Source organism: Cervus elaphus, chromosome 20 (genome assembly GCF_910594005.1).
Source record: "Cervus elaphus chromosome 20, mCerEla1.1, whole genome shotgun sequence".
Taxonomy (NCBI): domain Eukaryota; kingdom Metazoa; phylum Chordata; class Mammalia; order Artiodactyla; family Cervidae; genus Cervus; species Cervus elaphus.
The window spans coordinates 42,416,334-42,433,022 of NC_057834.1; the positions used below are offsets into that span (position 1 = coordinate 42,416,334).

The window sequence follows — 16,689 nt, forward strand, 5'->3', positions numbered from 1 at the left end:
TGGTCACAAGAGCATGGCAGTCTTTACCCTCTTAAAAACTGAAGATTCCCAAAAGCTTTTGTTTATGTAAATTACATATGCATTGATATTTAGTATATTAGAAATTAAAACAGAAATTTAAAAAATATTAATCCTGTAAGAAATAGCAACCATGAACAGATTACATGTTAACATAGTTCAGTTTCTATGAAAAACAACTACATTCTCCAAAACAAAAATGTAATGAGAAGGGTGTACTGTTTTACATTTTTGCAAGTCTCTTTAACAGATGATATCTGTATCTGCATTCAATTTGTTGTTTTGATTGGCATACATAAAGAAAATATGACCTTTCAAATATGTTGTTACAAAAGGGAGGAATATTTCAAAATGCCTTTTCAGATAAATGTGGATATTCTTTCTTGTTACTACACCAAATCTTGATACACAGTCATTTTAATTTTTATTTATTTTTGTCTGTGCTGGGTCTTCATTGCTTTGCACAAGTTTTCTCTAGTTGCTGCAAGTGGGCGCTACTTTTCATTACGGTACACCAGCTTCTCATGTTGGGGAGCATCGGCTCTAGGCACGCTGGCTTCAGTTGTTGCGGCAGGCAGGCTCAGCAGTTGTGGTGCATGAGCTTAGTTTGTTCTGCAGCATGTGGAATCTTCCTGGACCAAGGATCGAACCTATGTTCCCTGCATTGGAAGGTGGCTTCTTATCCTCTGCACCACTGTTACCAAGTTCAACCTCATCGACTGAGAGGCTGACAGATTTCAGGCTAGCGCTTCAAAATAACCATCTTCTCAGGGTCTGGAAGCCAAGTTCTTTTATGGGTCAGAGTTGGGGGGGAGGTGAAGAAACAAAGTAAAATGACCATTTCAGTTAATTTCATTATTCACTCAATCGTGTCCGACTCTGTGATCCCATGGACTGCAGCACACCAGGCTTCCTTGTCCACCACCAACTCCCGGAGCTTACACAAACTGATGTTCATTGAGTCAGTGAAGCCATCCAACCATCTCATCCTCTGTCTTCCCCTTCTCCTCCCGCCTTCAATCTTTCCCAACATCAGGGTCTTTTCCAATGTCAGTTCTTCACATTAGGTGGCCAAAGTATTGGAGCTTCAGCTTCAATATCAGTCCTTCCAATGAATATTCAGGACTGATTTCCTTTAGGATTGACTGGTTTGATCTCCTTGCAGTTCAGGGGACTCTCAAGAGTTTTTTCCAACACCACAGTTCAAAAGCATCAATTCTTAGGCATTCAGCTTTCTTTATAGTCCAACTCTAACATCCATACATGACTACTGAAAAAACCATAGCTTTGACTAGATGGACCTTTGTTGGCAAAGTAATGTTCTGCTTTTAATATGCTGTCTTAGGTTGCTCATAGCTTTTCTTCAAAGGAGCAAGTGTCTTTTAATTTCATGGCTGCAGTCACCATCTGCAGCCCAAGAAAATAGTCTCTCACTGTTTCCATTGTTTGCCCTCCTATTTGCCATGGAGTGATGGGACCAGATACCATGATCTTAGTTTTCTGAATGTTGAGTTTTAAGACAACTTTTTCACTCTCTTTCACTTTCATCAAGAGGCTCTTTAGTTCTTGGCGTTCTGCCATAAGGGTGGTGTCATCTGCATATCTGATGTTATTGATATTTCTCCTGGCAATCTTGATTCCAGCTTGTGCTTCCTCCAGCCTGACATTTAGCATGATGTACTCTGCATATAAATTAAATAAGCAGGGTGACAATATACAGCCTTGATGTACTCCTTTCCCGATTTGGAACCAGTCTGTTGTTCCAAGTCCAGTTCTGTTGCTTCTTGACCTGCATATAGGTTTCTTAGGAAGCAGGTCAGGTGGTCTTGTATTCCCATCTCTTTTAAGAACTTTCCAGTTTGTTGTGATCCACACAGTCAAAGGCTTTGGCATAATCAATAAAGCAGAAGTAGATGTTTTTTCTGGAACTCTCTTGCTTTTTTTGGTGATCCAACAGATGTTGACAATTTGATCTCTGATTCCTCTGCCTTTTCTAAATCCAGCTTGAACATCTGGAAGTTCACGGTTCACACACTGTTGAAGCCTGGCTTGGAGAATTTTGAGCATTACTTTACTAGTGTGTGAGATGAGTGCAATTGTGCGTAGTTTGAACATTTTTTGGCGTTGCCTTTCTTTGGGATTGGAATGAAAACTGAACTTTTCCAGTCCTGTGGCCACTGCTGAGTTTTCCAAATTTGTTGGCATACTGAGTACAGCACTTTCACAGCATCATCTTTTAGGATTTGAAATAGCTCAACTGGAATTCCATCACCCCCACTAGCTTTGTTCATAATGATGCTTCCTAAGGCCCACTTGACTTTACCTTCCAGGATGTCTGGCTCTAGGAGAGTTGTCATGCCATCTGGATCTGGATCATGAGGATCTTTTCTGTGCAATTCTTCTGTGTATTCTTGCCACCTCTTCTTAATATCTCTGTTTCTGTTAGATCCATACCATTTCTGTCCTTTATTGTATCCCTCTTTGCATGAAATTTTCACTTGGTATCTCTAATTTTCTTGAAGAGATCTCTAGTCTTTCCCATTCTATTGTTTTCCTCTATTTCTTTGCATTGATCACTGAGGAAGGTTTTCTTATCTCTCCTTGCTATTCTTTGGAACTCTGCATTCAAATGGGTGTATCTTACCTTTTCTCCTTTGCCTTTAACTTCTCTTCTTTTCTCAGCTATTTGTAAGGCCTCCTCAGACAACCATTTTGCCTTTTTGCATTTCTTTTTCTTGAGGATGGTCTTGATTGCTACCTCTTGTACAATGTCAGTCCATAGTTCTTCAAGCACTCTATCATATCTAATCCCTTATTATCTCCTAGAATGGCAAGCCTGGGGCAGAGGGATGTGTTAGTTTCACTTCCTTAAGACCCTTCACAGGTGGGCAGGGTCAAGCTGTCTCCTAGTGAACCAAACAAAGACACCCAAGCCCAAAGGTCAGGTGGAAGGGGCTGGGCAGGTCTCCCTGAGGCATTTACGTATGCCTATCATAACAAAAGCGGCAATATAAGAATTAAAGTCACAGAAGCAAATCCAGTATGGATTCTAAATTAACCCTTCTGATTGGTTATACCACCAGGGAAATTCAATACACAGTAGTCTTTAAAATGCCAGCCACCATATGGGATCCCAAACCATATCAGTATACTTTTTGTAATCTGTTACATCTGAATCATTGCTTTCCTCTTTTTTTGCATTTGAAATGGATCATTTGGAGAATATTGATTCACTGCATAATGCAGAGCTTCCTAGTGTTGACACATTACAATACACTACTCTGATACATAATAGGAACATATTAATATTACCCATCTAAAATATTTTGAGAATGTCAAGTTCACTGTGGCACATGCAAGTTTTCCAAAATTCAAAATTTCACCTGAGAACTCAAATTTCATCACAGACAACAAAAACTGTCAGTTGTTTTCCTTGAAGTGAGGCTTACATCATTTACTTTTGAGAAAGTGTTTGCCAAATACTCAAGTCAAAATAACCAGTTTGCCTGGCAGTTACTCTATTTTTTGGCTGCACTGGGTCTTCGTTGCTCCTCCAGCTTTACTTGAGTTGTGGTAAGCGGCGGGGATATTCTGTAGATGCAGTGCACAAGCTTCTTTCTCATTGCCGTGACTTCTCTTGTTGCAGAGCATGGGCGCCAGGGCTTCAGTAGTTGTGGCAAGTGGGCTCAGCAGTTGCAGTTTCCAATTTCTAGAGTGCAGGCTCAATAGTTGCGGCACACGGGCTTCACAGCATGTGGAATCTTCCCGGACCAGGGATCAAACCCATGTCGCATATAATGGCAGGCAGATTCTTTACCTCTGAGCCACCAGGGAAACCCCTGGCATTATTCTTTCAAGCAAAAATGTTATTTTACTTAAAAAAAAAACAAAAAAGTGGCTAGTTCATCTCACAAGTCAAACAACTGCACAAGTACCGTCCCTCAAGTCCATCATTGTACCCCAGGATGCAGCCACATGCTCTATGTGGTTCCCACTTTACCTCAGACATATTAAAGATGTAAACTCAAGGGCTGAGATTTAGGGACTTCCCTGGTGGCCCAGTGGTTAAGAATCTGCCTTCCAATGCAATCTGTCACAACTAGAGAAAGCCCATGAGCAACAACAAAGACCCATCACAGCCAAAATAAATCAATATTTTTAAAGGGTTGAGATTTAATACAAGTCATGATTTTACTGCTTCATCAACAGTTTTTGTGTTTTTTTTCAATCCAGGGGTGTGTGGACTGCCACTGTCTTAGATTCGTGCTAAGGCACCAAAAGTTTTACCCGCACTGCTTCGGCATCACTGCAAGTATCATCATCATGGAAGAGAAGAAAAACATCCTAAGACAGTATTAATGATGATAATAGTTTTGACCTCACAAACTCCCTAAGGTCGTCTTGGGGACTCAGAGGTTCACACACCACACTGTCAGCACCATCACTGTAAAGTAAGTTACCTCCCTCTCTGGCTTTCAGTTTCCTTATTCATAAACTAGGATTAATGATGCTACAGCTACCTGATAGGGTTGTGGAAGCTGAATGATATGAAAGTGTGAAGCATTTAGAATAGTCTCGCACACTGTGTTATACAAGCATCTGCTAATATAATCATATATTCAGCATCATTAAATGTTTTTCCAAAACAAAAACTTATTGACAGTGTGTAATATTCCACAGTGATGTAACATAATTGTTGGATATGAGGTTGCTCCCATTCTTTCAACATCCTTGTACAAATCTGTGTTATTTCTGATTATTTAAATTCCTGAAATGGAATTGCCTAGCGTACACATATTTTTCACAGTACTGTTGAAAAACATACATGGACTATCAAAGTGGGAGAGCTGAAAAAAAGAAGGGTCCATGGGCCGAGTATTTGAATCAGCCGGGAGCATCTCTTAGGGTGGACGTGAACCACGGTGTTGCCATAAATACAAAAGAATGAACTGTGATGATGTCTGAATTGGAAGAGGCCAAGGTGTTGGTTGAGTCATCCTCATGAACACTGAAGTCACTCAGCTGGCATGCAGAGGGCCAGAGATAGGACACAGGGCCCATGATGACTAGATGGGCAGACTCTGCCAAAACATAATTTGGCTGGGAAACTATCCCCAGACTCAGGAAAGCCAAAGTGACCATTGTCTTTAAAACCAACACCTATAAAATACTGCCAAGTCCTAGATGATGAGCCATTTCTCTCAAGTAAATATGTGATTCAAAAAATACTAGTGTCCTGCTCAACATACACATTTTCAAACTCACTATTTAGAAATGGTACACATCCAATATGAACATAATGTAAGCACAGGGTAGGTTTTTTAGTTTGATTTTGTGGAACCTTGTTTACATTCAAGCTTTAAGGTCTGACTTCAGGATACTGCAAATTAAATTCATGGAATCTTGGCCCAGGCAGAAGTAGCACTACAGTGAAAGGTTTTTTTTCCCCCCAATAAATAATGCTGTTAACAAATGGCTTTCCATATTACAAAACTGAAATTGGATCCCTACCTCAGTGTACACTGAGGCAGAATAAGGAATTTCTATGTGAAAGGCAAAACCATAGAACTTTCAGAAAAAAATAGAATCTTTCTGACATATGGAAGAGTTTGCTGGACACAAGAAACACTAACTTTGAAAGAAAAGATTGAGAAATCTGACATTAAATTTAAAAATTTTGGTCACTAAATTTGGTACCTTTTAAAAAATGAAAAGGAATTCCCTGCTGGTCCAGTGGTTAGGAGTCAGTGCTTTCACTCCCAGGGCCTAGGTTCAATCCCCGGTTGAGGAACTAAGATCCCTTAAGCACACACCATATGCCAAAAAAGAATGAAAAGACAAGTCATAAATTTGACATACTTCTAACAATATATAATAAATAATTATTTAATACTAAGAATAAAGAACTTCTATAAAACATCAATACAAAGTTAACTCAAGGACTTCCCTGGTGGTACAGTGGGTAAGAATCTGCCTGCCAATGCAAGGGACATGGGTTTAGTCCTTGGTCCGGGAAGATTCCACATGCTGCAAGGCAACTAAAGCCTGTGCGCCACAACTACTGAAACCCTCAAGCCTAGATTCTGTGCTCTGCAAGAGAAGCCACTGCCGTAAGGAGCCTGCACACAGCAAATAGAGAAAGCCCCTGCAGAGCAATGAAGAGCCAGCCCACCAAAAAAAATGAACTCAAGAGAAAAATGAACAAAAGAAATATTTCACAAAAATGGAAATACAAAAAAAAAAAAGTAAATACAAAGACCTATTTTTTTTAAAGGATAATTAACCTCATTAGTAATTAGAGAAATACAAATTAAGATCACAATGAGTTATCATTTTATCCTCATTGGACTGGCAGAAATTAAGAACTTGTAATGGTCCTAAGGGCTGGAAAGGGACGAGTTCAATAGGAATTCTTAGACTGCAGGAAGGAGTGCAAATCCATATAACCACTTTGAAAAACAATTCATCGTTATCCTGTAAAGTATCCTAAAGAAATTCCTGCATGGGTGCATCAGGAGATATGTACAAAAAACACTGAGATCCTTTTGATGCTAGAAAAATAACTAGAGGCAATGCCAGATTCATCTACAGGAAAATAGTGAGACTGTAGAACATCCCCAGAATACATATGCATTCATGAAAAATGAATACGCAGCCGCTAAATGCAGCAACTTTGAAGAACCTAAGAAACAAAATGTTTGTTAAAAACCGAGTCCTGTAAATCTCAGAGTATAGGACTTTTTTGGGGGAGGGCCTTGCCACACAGCTTATGGCATCTTAGTTCCCTGACCAGGGATTGAACCCAGGCCCTGGCAGTGAAAGTACCAAGTCCTAACCACTGGACCGCCCGCCAGGGAATGCCCTAAAACTATTTTTTGTAAAGCTCAAACACATTAAAACTAAACATTCTTGTCAGGAATCTTTATGTATATAAGACATGAAGGGAAAAAAATAATAAATGTGAGATTCAGGATAAAAGTTCTGAAGAGGATGTGATGAAGTGGGTTCAAGAAGGCTAGGTATGTGACAAGGTATTAGAAATATTCTAGCTTACACTGAGCAATTTCAGATATGTTAATTTCTTTACATCTCACTTTATATATAGGTTAAGTATTTTATGTGTAAAATATTTACCTTTTCAAATATAATAGTAATAAAGGGGGAGATTATATGAACTGTGCATTCTATTCCATGCCCCACAAAAACCTGCCTCTAAATTTGGTGCTCCAACAAGATGAATCACGTTTCCCCTTCACAGACTTGCTCCTTGTGAAAGGTCTCCAAGATCCCTGATATGTGGTATTCTGACTTTTCCACTTGTCTCCTGCTGCTTGCCGGCCCAACTGGTCTTTAAGTGACAAAATGCCCCCACACCATCAGCAGGTGCTACTCCTACTGAACGGAAACATCACCATCTCTTGTTTGCTGGCTGATGAACTTCTAGCCCCATTAAATGAGGGCTCAAACGTTGCCTTTGGGAACCTTCCCAGAGGCTACAAGGCTTTGGCCCCCTCTCCTCACTTCCACAGTGCCTTGTTCAGGCCTCTCTTTGGGCACTTGTTAGACGTGGTAAAAGCTCATTTACAGGCTGGCCCTTCCCTAGATGCTGAATCCTCAATGGCCAGCACTGGCTTCTCTTCTCTGGGGCCCCAGTGCCTCATACAAATGGCTTTCAGTAAAGTTTTTCCTAAGGAAGGACTGTCCTGGGTGGAGATGGGTGGAAGGGGAATGCTCACAGGCAGTTATCCGTGTTTGAAGCAAAAAAGCAAAAGAAAAAAAGTTGCCAAGCTTTATTTAGGCTGCAGTGGTTACAGACAACACCTCTAAGCCTATACCCCACCCCACCCTACTTGGGCCCCTGAACGGGCTCGTCTCCCCTTTCCCGCCAGTCTCACTTCTTGTCCTCCTCCTTCTTGTCCTTCTTGCCGTCCTTGGTGGCCTGGGAGGCCAGGGAGCCCATAGCATTTCGAATGGCCTCGTTGTTGGGATCCACGCCTGGAAGGTTCTCCAAGACACTCTGGAGGAATTCAGGGTCCTGCATCACGTCATAATCATCCTCCTCCTGCAAAGGGCGCAGTGTCAGCCCGGTGAGGGGGCTGGCTGCAGAGCAAGCCCGTGTGGAAGACGGGAGCGCACTGCCACACGAGCCCCTCTTCCCACTTGACTAGGGGTGGGGGGCAGCTCTGGCCAAGGACAGGAAGGAGGGTTTAGGAAAATACCCAGTGCCTATACACACTATGCTGGAGTGGGAAAAGGCAGCCCACTCCAGTCTTCTTGCCTGGAGAATCCCCACAGACAGAGGAGCCTGGCGGGCTACGGTCTACGTCACAGAGTCAGACACAACTGAGCAACTAAGCGCACACATAGTATGAACTTAAAACACTTATTTTATTCTATTTTTGTTGTTGTTGTTGCATAGGCATGGCTTTCCAGATCTCAGTTCATTGACCAGTGATTGAACCCCGGGCCTCCAACAGTAAAAGAACTAAGTCCTAACCACTGGACCACCAGGGAAGTCCCCAAACATTAAACTACCGACCAGTTAGAGGAGAAGCCTGAGAACATTGCTTTTTGAGCTCAAAGGATAAAAATAGATGCCATGCCATGACCTTTAGGTTTCCTGCTATTAGACACCCACTCCCCTCTTTTCTTTTCCTGGACCCTCTTTTCACCCTCTTCGAAGACAGTATCACTGAGAATTGTCCAGACTGCTCCCACCAGCAAGGAAGGGAAATTACAGAATACTTAGGACATTTCTCCAACTCTGGCTACATTCTCCTTAGCGAGGTTTACCCACAAGAAACATTACCTCCATGGGTTTCTTTCCTTCTGCTCTAGAAAGAGCTCATCTATGAAACCCCAAGAGAGGAACGGTTCCAGCCCTAGCAGGCCCTCACCTTGGTGGGCTCAGATGTGTCCATGGCTGAACTGGCATCCATGTCAGCTGACTCTGCCTGGCCAAACTCTGAGGAAGAAAGGTCAGTGTGTTCAGTTCCATTTCTTCCCGCAGTGTCTCTGCCTCAGCACGCCCACCCAGGCCCTGGCCCACCTGCACCCTGGAGGGACATCTGCATGGCGTAAGCAATCTGCTCTTCCTCAGTCATACTGCTTAGGTCAGGGAGCCCGGTGCGGCCAAATTCCTGCTGGCTGATGGTCATCTTGAGCAGGGCATCGTCCGAGTCTAGGAAAACGAAGACAGCGGCAGGGTGGAACTGTGCCCACCCCCAAGCCCACGTGTTTCCACACCACCAGGACCCCAGCCCCATCTACATCAGCCCTCCACAGAGCACCCCGCAGTCCCGGGACTTCATATTCCACCTCTTTCACCTTCAGCCCCGGTCGTGGCAATCCCCGCCTCGGCGGCAGAGGCGGCAGCTGCCCGCCGTGCCTCCTCCTCTTGCCGCTGCCGCTGTTCTTCCATAGAAACACGCAGGGCCTGGCCAAGGGTGAGGAAGGTCAGACGTTCTCCCGCCCTCAGTCCCCTGGGGTGCTGGGGAAGGCCGCTGAGGGGTGGGCATGGACTGTAAAGAGGCAGCTTCTGGTTTATACCCATGGGGAAGCAGCTGGAGAGATGACGGATGACATAGGGAAAAAGGACGGACTTGGGAGAAACCTGGGGTTTGGTAGGAGAAGCGAACACGAGAGTCTGACAGTGCTGCCCCTAGAGATCAGACAGAATGATGGGGAAGAGGGACCTGGAGGGGGTCTGGGAAAACAAGCAAGGGTCCTTAGGACTGTCTGGCCCTAGAGAAGCTCGATGCTGTGTGAGAAGGATCAAGGACACCTGGGCTCTCCTGGAGGTCAATGCTTGCTCACCAGGGCCAGCTCAGGATCAGCGCTGGGATCCACTCCAAATTCAAAGTCACTGGCACCCAGACCCAGCATGGCGCCACCTTCCCCAGCCAGAATGGGCGAGCTGATGAGGGCATCGGCCAAGCTGGGCCCTGGAGGCACAGTCACCAGGTGAGAACCGGTTCCGTCTTTGCCGTTCAATGTGTTTACAAAAGCGGTCAGCTTTTCCGTGTTCACCTCCTAGGGAGAGAACACAGGAGGTTCTCCTTCCCGCCCTGCCCCCGTTCTCTGCCACCGGCTCCCATCTGCAGCTCCTCACCCTCAGGCAGACTCTCCTCTAGGTTAAGGACTGTTCTCTAGTCACAATCAAAGCAGTCACTGGCCCCCAACCGGTCCTTACTCACCTCTTCCCCCAAACTGATAATGTCAACATTTACTTTCCCTTACTCACCTCTTCCCCAAAATTGATAATGTCAACGTTTACTTTCTCCTTCTTGAGGCGTTTAGCCAGCTTCACCAGCTAGGAAGAAGGGGAGAGAAATGAGGAAGTCTGTTCCATACTACGAGGGAAGGTGACACACATCACAAGCATACAGGAGGGGGTGGACCTCTCCAAGGCCCCCCGACAGAAACACTGAATTCTGCACAATCTCCTTTCCCCAGATTGATGGACCCAATGCTTCTTCCTGACTCTCCCAAGAGCCAACAGAAGCCCCCTCCCAAACATGTGGTGCCCAAACTCCCCCACTGTCACTTGGACTCACATCCTTCTCATTGTCCTCCACAGGACTTCCCACAAAGGCAATGATTCGCATCTTGTGATTCTTGCCCTGCCGGTGCTTCAGGGCCAGCTTAAAAAGGAAGAGGAAGTTCTTGGAGTCAGCCACAGAAATCCCCCAGCTCGTTCCTATCACTCTTTTTCTTATGGCTTCCATATACTTTGAGCCTATCATCACACTCACACTCACATCTAAACCCCCTCCTCCTCCCTTCCCTTCCTTCTGTGCCTCTCTGTGGATAAGGAAGAGGGGTTAATTCTCCATTCTAGGGATTTCCCCTTCATGATCTTCACTGATCATCCCACTATATCCTTTCCACTCCTTTCTCTGCATCATCTCTTCCCTGGTGCTGGTTCTCACACCAAGAGTCTAGGGGAAAAAGGAGTAAGGGTGGAGGCAGAATCCCAGAGCAAGGAGGAACCACCAGAGGGACCCAGCAGGACTCACATGGGCCACGCGGATGCCAGTGCAGAAGGTGATCTTGCCCTTGGGCTGGACAGTGTGAAGCTTAGACAGGATGCGGCCAGTGTCTGGGGTGAGTGTGGTCAGCACTTCACAGTCACTGGAATGGGGGAAGAAGCACTTCTGTGATTTCAGGGCAGGACAGCTGCCTCCAAACTGTCTTCGACTCATCTTTTCTTTAGAGATCTTGATGATAACTGTTATCTCTATTTTTCCTAAACAAACATCTACTGTTTAGAGAGTAGATCTTCCAAGCTCTCATCACAAGGAAAAAACTTTTAACTATGTGAGACATGGACATTAATTAAACTTACTGTGGTGATCATTTTACGATATACACATTATCCAATCATTATGTTGCATACCTTCGGCTTACATAATGTTACATGTCAATGACATAAAACTAGAGAATAACTGGAGAAAACTAGAGAAAAATCTCTAATGTGTGGATATCAGACACAGAAAATAAGAAGGGGTTGATTTTGAGAGAAGTTTGGCCTCTTCCAGTATTTCCCCCAACCTCTCTCATGCCATTTTCCTCTCAGGGGCCTGAGAATTCTCTACAATAGCTGGATGCTCCTTCTCTCTCCTAACCTCTTCATTTTTAGACTCATTTTCTGGCTAATAATATGAATGCTGGGATGGGCAGTCACTCATTTGAGGATTATCAGTTCCTAAAACAAATTACTTTGGGGGTAACACGATGTGTGACATATGCCCTGGGACGCTGACCCCAAATCACTTTTTGTTGTCTTTAAAATACAGTGAGGACTGCCCTGGTGGCACAGTGGATGACAGTCCACCTGCCGATGCAGGGGACACAGGTTCAATTCCTGGTCCAGGAGGATTCCCCACGCCTCAGAGCAGCTAGACCTGTGCGCCACAACTACCGCGTGCCTAGAGCCTGTGCTCCACAAGGGGCTTGGGCTTCATGAGAAGCCCAGGCACCACAACTGCAGAGTGGCCCCCAACTAGAGGAAAGCTGCATGCAGCAACAAAGAACCAGCACGACCAAAAAATTAAAAATAGAGAAAACACATAAAATAAAATACACCGTGAAATTTTACCCCAGGAAATTAAGCTTCACAACTGTATTAAATTCAGGTTAATATTAATTTTTAAAAATACAAGTTGCTGCTTATATTTATATGGGATAGTGAAGAAGGTAGTCTAGGAAGATGATGGGCAAAAGCAGCCTCACGGAATCTACGAAAAGGCAGTGCCCTAGGAACTGTAGCGGGTCACAGACAGGAATCACCCCGCCCCCCCACACCTCCCACTCTGCCCCACCTACTTGGCCAGTGTGATGAGGCCCACGTTGTTCTCAGGGTTGCTGCGGGTCTTGGAGTGACAGACTATATTGACAGCATCCTGCTGGGCCTGTAGCCGGGTGGGTAAGAAGTCCCCATTCCGCATGTACTCACTGTTGTCCACGCTGCCAGGTTAGGGGTGAAGCAGGAGAGATAGGCCACACTGTGAGACCCGTCTGACATTCCCTCCAGTTCCAGGAACCACCCCCCTCCCTCAACAACTCTCCCATGAGGGGCGCCATGGTACATGGCAGCGGCTCTCAGTCTTTGTGGAACAGAGGATCACCTGCAACTTTTTTTTTTCATATACAAAGGACCAAGCCTTCCTCTAGACTTACTGACTCAAAATAACCAGAGGCGAAAAACCTTTTTAAATCTCCACAAGTGACTGCATAATATCCAAGGTTATGATCTACTAATGTACCATGTCCACCTTTTTATAAGGTGCCTTAAGGGTTATCAATCACGGTCATGGAGAAACATGCTATCTGCTATTAAAATAGGAGTATTCCAAGGCAGGAAATCAACTGGGCAACTGAAAAACATTGAGGAAATAACACACACTTCGCAGCACTGAGTGCAGGAAAGTACAATAGAAATTATCTGGTTAAATGTTCAACAGCTTTGACGGCTGGACTGAACTGCAAATATGAGGTTTCATAGATCTGGGGGTCTCATGTATTTATTCTATCCTCGTAGTTTTTCACAATCTGTAAGAATCCAAATAACATAAAATACAAGTGCCAGGTTCCTGCAGACCAAAAGAAGGCAGCGAAGTGAACAAGTTATCTACACCTCAGAAGAGATCAATTCTTGACGAACTGAGGTCCCTCAGAACCCTGAAAGAAAACAGCATACTCAGAGACAGCTCGTCTCTACTGGCAAGCAGAACGGGCTTGGAGGCAATTTTTTCCTTTAGTATCCTTCGCCAGGCAATAAATACAAACCAAAAATGATGAAGAAAGGTAATTAAGAAGCTACTGGAAGACAAGCAGAAAGGCTTGGAAGGGTAGTGTGCAGGCAGGTTCAAATCCCTACCCTGCTACTTACTAGTTCTATGATTCTAAAGAAGCTATTGAATTTCTCTAACATCCAGTTACCTCATCTGTAAAATGGGTTTTATTATACCTACCTGCATAGTGCTGGCTATGAGGATTAAATTCATGATAAGTACTTAGCACAATGCCTAACAGTAAGCATGATACACAGACTAGTTCTTATAGAGGAAAGTCAATCTATATAAAGGAGGTCAAGGGCAGACTTTACTGACCATGCTATATTCTTTTTTCCCTGATACACTGTTTCCAATTACACTCCCAACAGGGAAATAACTGCCTTCCTAGCTTCAAATACAGTGCTGGCTAAATATGTGAAACAATGGAAGCTTTGAGGATCATCCAGATGGAATAGCTACTGAGTACAAAGGCTGTGGGCAAGACCAGCAGAGGGATGAAGGCTGGGAGAAAGATGTCAGAGGAAGACCCGGGGGTGGCGGTGGCTTGAGAGGGAGGGAGAACCTACTGTGCAGAACACGACAGCAGTCCTCATACTGTCAGTGCATTAGGGCCACTTTGAGGCTGACGGTGCTGGCAGTGTTAAAAACACCTACATGTGCATCCCTAAAATGCAGTTTGGTTTTCTCAATGTTGAACTTTATACGAACAGGATAATACATGCATTTCCTGTGACTACTTTTGCTCAATAGTAAGTAATTTTTCCCAATAAAAACTTATATCAAAATAAGGGCTGACAAAATTATCCAGCTATTCCATAAAGTTTTCATCAAAAAAAAAAAAAAGAATACTGATGCCTAAGTTTCCCTGGCTGGGAGTCTGAGCCACCAGACCAAGTAGAATCAAATATACACAACTTTTTAATAAGCTCCTCCAGAGAATTCTAAGGGACAGCAACGCATGAGAAAAGGAGTGGCTTTCACTGCTATCCTATGGCTGGGCTGTTACAACAGGGTGCCAGTGTATCACTCTGGACCTGATCTTTCCTCCTATACCTCAAGCCAGATCAGCATTCTTAAATCCCATTTTGTAGATAGCTCTGGCTCCACCAGCCTCAGAACGTTTTCAGCAGTCCTCTATTGAAGGGTAAAGGGCAGAATTCAACATCCTCAACCTGACATCTGTGCTCTTCTACCTGGCTGCATCCCCCTTTCTCCAAAAAAAGGAACCACCTTCAACCAACAACCTAATAATGAAGTCATGCTAGTCCACTTTCTACTCCCAAAACAAGCCTTGAGAATGTACACTTCAGCAGCTTTCCTTATGCCCTTCTCCTTACATGTAATGGCCTCTCCTTAACATTTGCCTAAGTCCCTTCAAGGACCCTCTTAAATTCTTTCCTGAGGACTCCTTAAGCATCATGGCAACTAATAGATGTACAGTACCGCACAGTTTACAGAGCACCATGACACACATTTTGCCTACCTGTGCCATGAGAAAAGTAGATGCTGCTATTATATTCTCATTTTATCGCTAAAGTGAGAGATTTACTACATTCTCAAGAACATGCAGCTGGAAAGTACCCAAAACACAGGTTTTTGAATTCCAAATCCTGTCCTCTTTCTACTCTTAACTTGCTTTCTCCCAGAGGTTGCCATATTTAGCAAATGAAAATTCAGGGCTCCCAGAATTCCCTGGTGACACAGTGGTAAAGAGTGCGCCTGCCAATGCAGAGGACGTGGGTTCGATCCCTGGTCTGGGAAGATCCCACATGCTACAGAGCAACTAAGCCTGAGTGAGCTGCAACTACCGAGCCTGTGTGCCACAACTACTGAAGCTCCAGAGCCTAGAGCCTGTGTTCCTCAACAAAAAGCCACAGAAATGAGAACCCTGCAAACCCTCACCACAACAAACAGTAGCCCCACTCCCAGCAACTACAGAAAGCCCAGGCAAAAGCAATGAAGACCCAGCACAGCCAAAAATAAATAAATAAGAGAAAATACAGGACTCCCAGTTAAATCTGAATTTCAGACAAACAACAGCAACTTTTTAGTGAAAGTATGTCCCATGCAAAATGGCAATAGCCATTTTGATATTAAAAATAATTGTTTATCTGAAATTCAAATTTTACTGGGCATCCTGTGTGTTATCTGGCAACAGTATCTTCCCAGAAAAAAGAAAACCCTCAGGTGTCTGTTCCATGCAATTGTAGACTTGTGTGTGTTTGTGTACTATTCTGTTTTCATTCTAGGCTCACACTTAGAAGAAACTCTTGAAACCTTGCAAAAGTGTGGTCCTCAGTTCCTAACAGCTACTCAGCCAAGTCTGAGACTGATGAAGACAGAGAGCTCACTGGGTAAGAGCCGAAGCGTCTTTGAGTCAGATTATCCTGGGTTTAAACCTAGGCTCCACCACTTAATCGGCTGTGTGATTTTGTGTAAGTCATTTAAAACTGCCGAGACGCGGTATCCTCATCTGTAAAAGGCAGGGAGTATCGTGAGGCTTAAGTGAGATGAAGCAAGTTAAATGCCTAACATTTAGAAGGTAGCTTAATCGGTAAAGAATCTGCCTGCAGTACAGGAGACCCACATTCGATCCCAGGGTCGGGAAGATCCTCTGGAGAAGGAAATGGCAAACCACTCCAGGATTCTTGCCTGGAAAATCCCAAGGACAGAGGTGCCTAGCGGGCTACAGTACATGGAATCGCCAAGAGTCCGACACGACTTAGCCACAAACACTTTTTTCTTTCTTTTTTGCCACAAACACTTATAAAGTACTATTCTAGTGCCTTTGACGGTAACACCAGGAAAAGCAAAGGAGTCAGCGACAAGCGAATGGGGCGAGGAAGCGATTTGAAACTCTCTTCCTAACTAACACCCATCATTTTGAAAAGAGAGGAAGGCAGAAGGCTATCATGGTGAGCCCGAGAAGCAGGACTCTAGCTAAAGACAGATGTAGGCTGGTCTAGAGAAGACGACGCTGTAATGGAGAAAAATAGCAGGGCCGGTCCACGACTGTCCGCGGACTGAGGGTTAAGGGGGGTACCTCGGGCCCGTCCGTCGGGAACTACCTCTGGGGCCCCGGGATGACTCAGGCAGTCGCTGGAGCTCCTTTCCTCCCGGCCCAAGGCCTCATCTCTTCCATCAGGCTCCCTCCCCCACCCCAGGCCCACCCGGCCTCCGAGCTACAGGCGCCCCCGACCCAGTCCCGCTCCCCAAGGGGGCCCGAGGCGGCGCCTCACCAAACCATAGTGCTTTCCAACACCATCGTGCCTCCTTCCTCCCTCCCGGACCGGTTCTCCTGGACCACCTAACAACAACTCCTCCAATTGGCCTGGCGCGCATCACCAATCACTGATCTCGGCTGGGCCAGCAA

At 44.7% G+C, this 16,689-nt stretch overlaps 1 protein-coding gene across 2 annotated transcripts; it reads right to left on the bottom strand.

The window, feature by feature from the left end:
• Positions 1 to 7,774: 7,774 nt before the first annotated feature.
• On the bottom strand, positions 7,775 to 16,689 carry PSMD4 (proteasome 26S subunit ubiquitin receptor, non-ATPase 4). Of its 2 annotated transcripts, none has more exons than XM_043875726.1 (10): positions 16,556 to 16,689; positions 12,346 to 12,486; positions 11,037 to 11,151; positions 10,575 to 10,661; positions 10,262 to 10,330; positions 9,835 to 10,050; positions 9,346 to 9,454; positions 9,068 to 9,199; positions 8,916 to 8,983; positions 7,775 to 8,080 (listed from the first exon to the last, which is right to left on the bottom strand). In XM_043875726.1, exons 1-10 carry the CDS (start codon positions 16,579 to 16,581, stop codon positions 7,910 to 7,912), a joined length of 1,134 nt encoding a protein of 377 aa, XP_043731661.1. In that variant the 5' UTR covers positions 16,582 to 16,689; the 3' UTR covers positions 7,775 to 7,909. The 2 variants fall into 2 exon arrangements, with proteins under 2 accessions (XP_043731661.1, XP_043731660.1); XM_043875725.1 differs by having other exon boundaries at positions 9,337 to 9,454.

Bases quoted from the DNA above. Each gene is read 5' to 3' on its own strand.
- PSMD4 (XM_043875725.1), bottom strand. From the start codon at position 16,581: ATGGTGTTGGAAAGCACTATGGTTTG. The intron at 11,152-12,345 runs GTAGGTGGGGCA...CCCCCATTCCAG, and splicing joins GGCCTCATCACACTGGCCAA to TGACTGTGAAGTGCTGACCA. The intron at 10,051-10,261 runs GTGAGTAAGGGA...TTCTCTCCCTAG, and splicing joins TTATCAATTTTGGGGAAGAG to GAGGTGAACACGGAAAAGCT.